Source organism: Myotis nattereri (assembly GCF_964212035.1).
Source record: "Myotis nattereri genome assembly, chromosome: 13".
Taxonomy (NCBI): Eukaryota; Metazoa; Chordata; class Mammalia; order Chiroptera; family Vespertilionidae; genus Myotis; species Myotis nattereri.
Window position 1 is genome coordinate 6,025,136 of NC_138088.1, and position 8,721 is coordinate 6,033,856.

The 8,721-nt window shown below is 52.5% G+C and overlaps 1 protein-coding gene across 1 annotated transcript in view; it reads right to left on the minus strand.

Moving 5' to 3' along the window:
* Positions 1-6,654, minus strand: part of OGDHL (oxoglutarate dehydrogenase L) — a 28,655-nt gene extending 22,001 nt beyond the window's left edge. The window contains exons 1-4 of the mRNA XM_081105131.1: positions 6,555-6,654; positions 4,288-4,360; positions 2,653-2,857; positions 402-572 (exon numbers count right to left, since the gene is read on the minus strand). Of these exons, the coding sequence (XP_080961257.1) occupies positions 402-572; positions 2,653-2,856 (375 nt within the window). The 5' untranslated portion in view covers position 2,857; positions 4,288-4,360; positions 6,555-6,654. The remainder of the gene's footprint in view (positions 1-401; positions 573-2,652; positions 2,858-4,287; positions 4,361-6,554) is intronic.
* Positions 6,655-8,721: the final 2,067 nt, after the last annotated feature.

Here is an 8,721-nt window from a genome sequence, read left to right on the forward strand (position 1 = left end):
TTACAATAAAATCTGCAAAGAAGTGTGCTGAATGGTCTAACAACCAAGGTTATAAAAAGGAAATAAAAATAAATATATAATAAAAAAGAAAAAAAATTTACTGAAACGGTTTTTTTACTAAGTCCTTCCCTATACTTGGGGCACAGTGGTGTGTGAGACAGATAACATTCCATAGAAAGACCACAAACAAACAAATCAGTAGGCACAAGCAAGGCCAGGGGGTGGTAAGTGACCTGGTAATGTGACAAGTAGCAGCAGGAGTGAGAGCCATCAGACAGAGGGCTTAGAGAAAGGTTCTCTGAAGAGATGCCATCGGAGCTGAGCGAGTTCCCTTCCCTCAGCACCTGGCCACGCCCCAGGACCAGTCCAACGTCGCAGCCAGTGCCCTCCCAGCCACTCACCTGGTAGGCCCGAATCAGGGACTGCACAGCCAGGTGGTCTTCCACCAGCTTGCTGGTCTTGGTCCGGCTTGAGGCGGCTGGCCTGCTCTCAGGTACAACAGAGGGGGCCTGCGGCTGAGGCGGGCCACAGGACGCTTCCTCGTTGACTTTCCGGAAGAAGCTGTCCCAGGACTGGGCAGGGGTAGAAGCAAGAAAACAGCCAGGTCAGGGTCTGGGAGGAGTGGGGTGGTCCTGGTTTGGGCTCTGGGGACGTTGGGTGTCTTTCACCACCACAGCTCTCAGAGCCCTCCCAGGACCGTGCCAAGAAGACCCCTCAAAACCAGGCCAGGCCCCCCACCCAGAGCCAAGAGCCCTCCGGGACCCAGGCAGGCAGAGGGATGGGGGCTAAAACTTGTGGGCCAGAGGCTTCGGATGTGAAAGGAGCGTCTAGCCCCGGGGTGGGTCGGAGGAGGCCTTTGCAGGGGGCAGCTAGGCAGCAGCCCTCCGCATTGTCAATGTATCTAGCTTTCGAGCTAGCAACCGCTGCTGGTAGTTTACTCTACGGTTGTACTTGTGCAGGTGTGCCCAGATGTATGGACAGGATGTTCCCTGCAGGACTGTTCATAAAAATGACAACAGAAAAACAATCCAAGTGGTAAGCGACAGCAAACTGGTTAAATAAATGATGATACGTTTAGACGCTGGAAGATTAAGCAGTCCTCACAGAATCTTTGCTACTTTATTTGTGCAGAAGCAAAAAACAGTGATCTGCAACCTTCATCTCACGGCACATAAACCAATTACTAAAATTCTGCAGCACACCAAAAAATACATTTTTTGCCAATCTGACAAAAAAAAATACATGTAATTTTGATTCATTCACATAGGATGGCGATTGTTTTGTTGGCTGTTGTCATTTTTTTATTTGACAATCTAAGGGTAAAGGGGTCATTGCCCCTGACTAATCAGGTACTGTACGTTTTAAAAATTCTTGCAGCACACTGGTTAAAAATCACTGTTCTAGCAGAACACATAAAAGGGTTTTCCTCTCATACAGTGTGGGAAACCAGGGTAGTACAAGCCCTATCGGAAGCAATTTGTCAAAACCCATCAGTATTACATAGACAAATAATCTTTGGCCCAACAATTCCACTTTGGGGAACTTCAACAGATAGCTGCACACACGCAAGAGGAGAAATGTTCAAGATTACACATTGCAGCACTGATCGCGACAACCAGAGAAAGGAAAAGAGCCAGATGTCTGTCAGTGGGTGGGGCTGGCACATCCATACAATGGAACAGTACGCAGCTGGGAAAAAAGGAGAATGAGGCTCTGGATGCACTGGCGTGGAAAGAGCTTGGACATGTATGCTAAGTGAAAAAAGCCAGGAGCAAACAGCGCCTGTTGCATGTACCTTTGTACAAAGAGGAAAGCTAAACTTATGTTGCAGTAAGTTTACCTGAAGAAATTCTCTGCAAGACAACAGAAGAAGCTAAGAATAAACTGAAACTGACAAGGGGGCGCTGAGCAGATGATGGGCTGGGAGGGAGCCTTACTGTCTAGCCCAGGGGTGGGCAAACTTTTTGACTCGAGGGCCACAATGGGTTCTTAAACTGGACCGGAGGGCCGGAACAAAAGCATGGATGGAGTGTTTGTGTGAACTAATATAAATTCAAAGTAAACATCATTACATAAAAGGGTACGGTCTTTTTTTTTTAGTTTTATTCATTTCAAACGGGCCGGATCCGGCCCGCGGGCCGTAGTTTGCCCACGGCTGGTCTAGGGTCATACTCCTTGTTTCCGGACCATGTGAGTCTGAGTAAAGAGAAGGAAGAGGAGCTTCACTTTTCAGGTTCACCTGTCATCTGATTTTTTTTTTTTTTTTTTTTTTTACCATCAACAGGTATTTATTTTGTCGGCTCAATACTTACCTAAACACGTGTACCCCTAACTACATAACAAGGGGCCCTGTGCAGACAGCCCAGCCTGACGGAGGGGCAGGGGCAGGTCTCGGGCCAGGAGTGGCTGAGCAGGGCATTCTCGGGACTTCCAGGCCAGCCCCCCCACCCCCCCCCCCCCCACACTAGTTGGTTCCACAACAGGAAGGCAGCGAATTTCCTCACCAAAGGACAAGGCTTTCACACAGGGATGACGAAGGACCCGGAAGACAACGAAACCGGCCTGAGATCACACAGTTGGCAAGTTGCTTCTCCCCACTCCCCTCCGGCCCAGGAGCTGCCCTCCCACACCGCGGGCAGGGTGGGTGCCAACCTTGTGGACACTCTGGGGGTTTTCCAACCAGGCGAAGTACATCTCCTCCATGTAGCTGGAGCCTCCTCCATCTCTGCTGCCTGGGAAGGCGGTCCGTGGCCCAGACGACCTACTGCGCCAGCTGGACATCTGGATGTCACGTGGGGCCAGAAGCCTCGCGGCCTGTACCCTCAGCCGGGATGTCAGCAACCTCAGCTGACTCATTCTGGACACAGGCAATGAGGGAGAGGCATAAGCCACAGGCCAGGGCAAAGGGGGCTCTGGCAGCCACTCTCACTCATCTGGCATTTATTGGTCCTACTAGGCAGGAGGCCCTCCTGGGTTCACAGCCAGTGGAGATCCCAGCACAATAAATCCACCAACAGCTTTCAGCATCCCTGAGCCCTGGTCCTGCTGTGCCCACCCTCCCCAACCTGTGCTCCCTCCCGGCCGTCCCCCCAGCCTGGTGCAAAGACAAGTACAACCCAGGCCCTGCCTCAGGGAGCACCCAGACCAGGTCCTGCAGCCCATGAAAAGGCATAAGGCACGTGCATTCAGAACCCCCAATAAGGAGTAGGCTACGAGGCTGGCCACCCTGGAGCTTAAGCAGGGGAGTCCTCCAGGGGCAGGGTGTGCTATGTCTGGTCAGTAAAAAGCCAGAAAAAAAGGGGTCTGGCTGTGCTGCACTATATCAGGAGGCCCATGGCACATCTGGATCTCTGGTGATTATAACCAAAAGTCACCAGTGACTTCCTCTAACTGCAGTGCTGACTCAGCGCACCATCCAGGCCAGAAGGCCAATGACATGGGCCTGAACTGCCCCACTTCACAGCAGGGAGGACTGAGGCTCAGAGAAGGGAAGGGCATGGGACCAGTGGAGGGTAGACCAGCAGGCCCCACGCCCATCTTAGCTGGAGCCACTCTCTGGCTCTCGTATCCTTCCCAGAGCTTACACTCAGCACCAATGTCACTCAAAACATCTAAGAGCTCAGGGGGTCATAAAGGCCGGAAGCCCACCCCGACGGAGAGGAACGAGTACCTGGAGCTCATCTCACCCCTATTATGTCACCTGCCCTTTCCCAGGGGAAATTCCTGAGTAACAGTGGGAGCTTCTTCCACCCTCAGAGGACAGAAGTTCTAAGAGCTTCCTCCGACCCTGAAGAGCCTCAGGGGTCCCTACCAAAGCAAGCCGAGGGTGGACAAGGCCCACTGAGGCTCCTGCTGCCCGAGACCTCCTGTCCCCCCACCCCCACAACTGTGAGCAGAGCCGCTCCCCTGCCCCAGCCCAGCACTGCCTGGACATAGAACAGCTCCCCCTGAACACTTGCTAATGCTCTTCTGCCCAGAGCACCCCAACCTGTGAGCAGGGCCCAGCACTAGAGCCACCCCACCAGGGACAGTGTAAGCAGGAAGGGCCAGGCTCCCATGTACAACTCAGGCCCCAAAAATGTGCCTTCTGAGCATAACTGGCTCCCAGTCCTGCCTGAGCGTGGCCCTGAGCCAATAGGCCTTTGGCCTGGTGTGCTCTCCTGCTCCATCAGCTTAACCAAGTCACCAGAACCATCAGGCTGGGCCCTTCTACAAAGAGTCAGGCCCAAGGCAGGACCGGGTACAGCCCTCCCAGCCTGCTTCCTCCACCTCTCCCTCCAAACTCACATGAGCCAAAGAGAAGGGGAGATGATCTCCTCAAGCAAGGGAAAATGGGCTCCTCAGGCAACCAGTAGTAAGTCTAAACAGAAGAAAATTAAAAAGCAAAAATATATTCCAGTGCAGGAAGGAAGAAGGTGAGATCAGCTGGAACCTGAGCACCAAGTAACCCAAACTTCCTTCCCACAGGCTCAGCCCCTGAAGCTTCGGACCAGATGCCCAGCCCCACCAGCCAGTGATGCCACCCTACGCGAGGGCCACTAGGGGCTGGCTCTCCCTGGAGCAGCACCTCTTCAAGTGCAGAGTAGAGCTCAAGGCCCAGGGTCCCAACCACTGCTCTACTTCTGACCCTCCGAGGCCTGAGCAAATACAGGCTGCCCCGGCCCAGAGAGCCACTGGCCCAGGAGCTGCTGGCCTGGGATGTCCGAGAATCTAAACAACCCACGAAGCTCTGCCATCCCAAACCAAGACCATCCATCACGGGAATAAAAATAAGAGCACACAATAAGCACTGATTCTGGAGCAGGCACTCTGCCCATTTAACCCTCTCAACAATCTCATAAAGTGGGCACTAGGATTAGCCCCTTTTTATAAACAGGGAAACTGAGGCACAGAGAGGCTAAGCTGGTGAATGATAGGGCTCTGTGTGGTTCCAGAGCCTGCACCCTCCTCACTGTGGAGTCAAGATATAAACCCTGATTTTGTTGGGACAATGCATTTTCCCCAGGCTGCAGCCCGGGGCACTCTGCCAGCACAGGGGAATGGGACGGCTCCAGGGAACAGTGACAAAGCCTGGCTGTACCCAGCCAGCTCGGCTCAGGAACACTGTGTTTTACAAACAATGAACTGTCTGGGCCAGCCACTGGACACTGCTGTGGCCTTCACCCGCCTGGCAGGAGGGCAGCCAGCCAGCCACCCCTGCCCATCCCAGCAGGGCTTGAGGCCCCAGGAGCCCTAGAGGACAGGACAAAGCCAACCTCAGTATCTGGAGCCAGAGCCCCCTGCCAGTCCTGCCAGGTTCTACCTACACAGGTGAATGCAGGAGCAGAGTCGGTCAGCCCCCTGCACACACACCCCCACCCAGCCCAGCTCCCAGGGCACTACCAGCAGGTTGCTCTGGGCAGCTCCTGGAATAGGGGGTGGGGGGTACCAGGTCTCTTCTCTAGGGAAAAGGTCAGTACCATCCCCACTCCCAGCCCCAGAACAATCACAACTGCAGACTTCCTCAACCACTAGCCCTCACACACTATAGGCCTGTCTGCACTGCCCAGGTGAGGACTGCTCTGCCTTCCTCCATAGAAATCTGTTAACAGGATCCCAGGGGGAAGGGCCCTCCCCCAGACATTGACTCTGGGCAGCAGAGCCTGCACTCACATTCTGAGAACCGGGTGGGCTTTTCGCAGGAATAAACCCCAACACTAGTTTGCTGAACCCAAAAGAAGGCCCGGGAGGCAGACTCCAAGGTGGGAAGGCAGGGTATGCTTATTTACTTGGCAGAGATGAAGGGCCGGGGCTAAAGCCCAAAGTTGGGCAAAGTACAAAAATAGATGGGCCTGTTCCAGTGAGCTAAGGCCAGCGTGGGGAGGAGCTGCAGGGCAGTCCCCAGCGGAGGTGTCAGGTGGGGCCCTTGGGGTCTGGTTAATTAATGCCCATTGCACCCTGCAGGGACCTCTGAGTAAACCCATCCCCCTCCTCCCCATCTCCCTGAGAGTGGCTGAATCACTTCCCAGGTTGGCTGTGACGTCAGGCCAGTCTTGCCTCTCTCAGGGCCTCAGTTTCCCCATCTGTGAACGGGCACGGCGGTTAAAACCGTCTGTAAGGCCTCTGCTCCCACGAGGTCCTGAGGCCATGAAGCCGACACCTGACCTAGCACAAAAGGCGGGCCCCTCCCCACTGTAGTGTGGCTCCGCAGCTCCTGCCCTTGAAGGGACTCAGAGTAGCAGGCCCTGCGCCGACCACAGGACAGTCTGTAGTCTTCGAGCGGGAGAACCCCAGCTGATGCCGGAAACCCCACCATTAGTGCGTCACTCCTGCACGCAAAACACTGCACTCGCAGGGTCGGACCTGCGCAGAGGGCTGGGAGTCCTAGGGAGCCCCGATCAGCCAAGGGCGAAGCCAAGGTCACGCTCCTTCCCCCTCCCTGGTTCCCCCGCGGGGCCCCGTAAGACTGCGGGCAGCAGCTCCCCAGGACCCGGGAACGGGGAGCAGAGAGGCCGCCCCCAAGACGGCGGGAGAAGGGGCAAAAGGACCCAGAAGGGAGGGGCCGCCGCGCTCACCCGGCCGGCGGGTTCCGCGCGGCAGAGTGGTTGGTCCGGCGCCTGCAGGTGAAGAGTGAGCGCAGGAGGTGCGCAGCCTGGACAACCACCTGGATCACGTGACGCGGCGGCGCCAGCGAGCGCGCCCGGGAGACTCCGGCGCGTGGTGACGTCTCCATGGACACCACGCCCCGCCCCTGCCCCGGCGGCGCTGTCCTCGGTGCTGACCGCCCGGGCCCGAGGCCGCCCGGGCCGGGAAGAGAGAAGATCCTGCCAACCACAGGGCAGGGCGATCCCATGGGGCTGGCCGTCTGCTGAGCCCCGGGCCCCAGTGTCCTTGTCCAAACACTAAGAAGTGTGTGTAGGGAGCATGGCTTCCATACACAGCGTGCTATTTAAAAGTCCCACTGTTACAGGGATACTACACATAAAGCGGGGATTTCACAAAGCCTGATACACGTTTCCCATTTACTGGCCCAGTTATTGGCCTTCGCGTCCCTGTTGCTACAAACAATGCTACAATAAATATCTTTCTTCACATTCCCCATGAACGTGTGCGGAAATTTCTCTGGAACATATAACCAGGAGCTGAATTGCTAGGTCAGGGGTATGTGCATACAGGACTTGACTAATCAGTGTCACATTGCCGCTCGATTCTACATTTCCATGAATGGAGCAAGAGGATGTTTAAGTCTTCATAACTCAGCTACTAGTTGGCAGTGTCCAGCTTTTTAATATTTGCCAGAATAACAGATGCAATGTCATGTTATTGTTTTAATACACATTTATCTGATTATCAATAGTTTGCATCTCATTTTCTTTTTAATGTTGGGGTTTTCTTGTGTTATTTCTCTTGGGCTTTTGTTTGTTTACATACAGGATTTCCTGCCTTAGCCGAGTTTTCTCAGTGGTTAAAGCGTTGGCCAGCAGACCAAGGGTAATGGGTTCCGTTCCCAGTCAAGGGCATGTACCTCAGGTGCAGGTTCAATCCCTGGCTGGGGTCAGGGCATGTGTGGGAGGCAACCAAACAATGTATCTCTCTCACATAGATGTTTCTCTCTTTCTTTCTCTCTCTCTCCCCCCTCCTTCCTCTCTTCCACTCTCTCTAAAAAAATCAATGAAAAAAATATTCTTGGGGGAGGATTAAAAAATAATAATAACATTAACAGGAGTTCCTCGTGTAGGAACATATACATTTGTGGTTCAAACCACCATCAACCCTCCATGGATTATTGCAACAGCCCCCTAACCAGCCTCCATGCTTCCACACTTGCAACCCTGAATTTTAATCGCAACACAGCAGGCAGACTTTCCCTTGTAAAACACTGATTCAAATCATGTTTCCCCTCTGCTCAAAACCCTCAAATGACTTCTCATTTCACACACAGTGAACGCCAAAATTCTTACATTTGCTTCTAAGGCCCTCTATCTCATCTCAAATACTTCATGCATGCAACCATGCTGAATGAAGAAAATTAGGAAACCAAAAGAAATATGCCATGTAATACTCTTCATGTTGATTAAAAGCACATGCCTACAAAACTACAATATACATTTTACAATAAAACATTAAAATATATATCAAACACATTAATATGGTTGCCTATGGGGAGGGGGGGAAAGTTGAGAGGGGGTAGAGGTAATTAATTGATTACCCATACCAATACTGACAGGGTGCCATGGATGGAGAGATATGATTAACTCTGTCCTCAGCACCTAAAGTCTCTCCCCAAAAGTTGTTTATTTGGAGACATTTTAAAGTCCATGTGGCAAAACCATATTTATTTAATTTATAATTATATCCCCAGCACTTTTCATAGTGCCCAAATCATAGTATGCTTTCAGTAATTATTTATTGAATGAATAATTGAATGAGTAAATGGACATTTAACTTGGATCTTGGAAGATAAGCATAAATAAAAGTTTCTCTGGTGCAGAAAGATGGGGCTCAGTGGGAGTTATTTCATTAAAAGCACAGCAAGAAAATTACCTGGCTATTCATAGGAAGGGTGTCTATAGCACAGCTTACAGCATCAGAGGAAAACTGAAGAATTACTCTTGGAAAGCAAGACTGAGCCAGAAATGGACTATCTCTTCAAAGCTCTTATGATGTTCAAAACTCAAAAAAGAAGCTAAATGATCTGGCTTGGCCTGAAATGGGGGAGAAGGGGCCTGGAGCCACCCATCT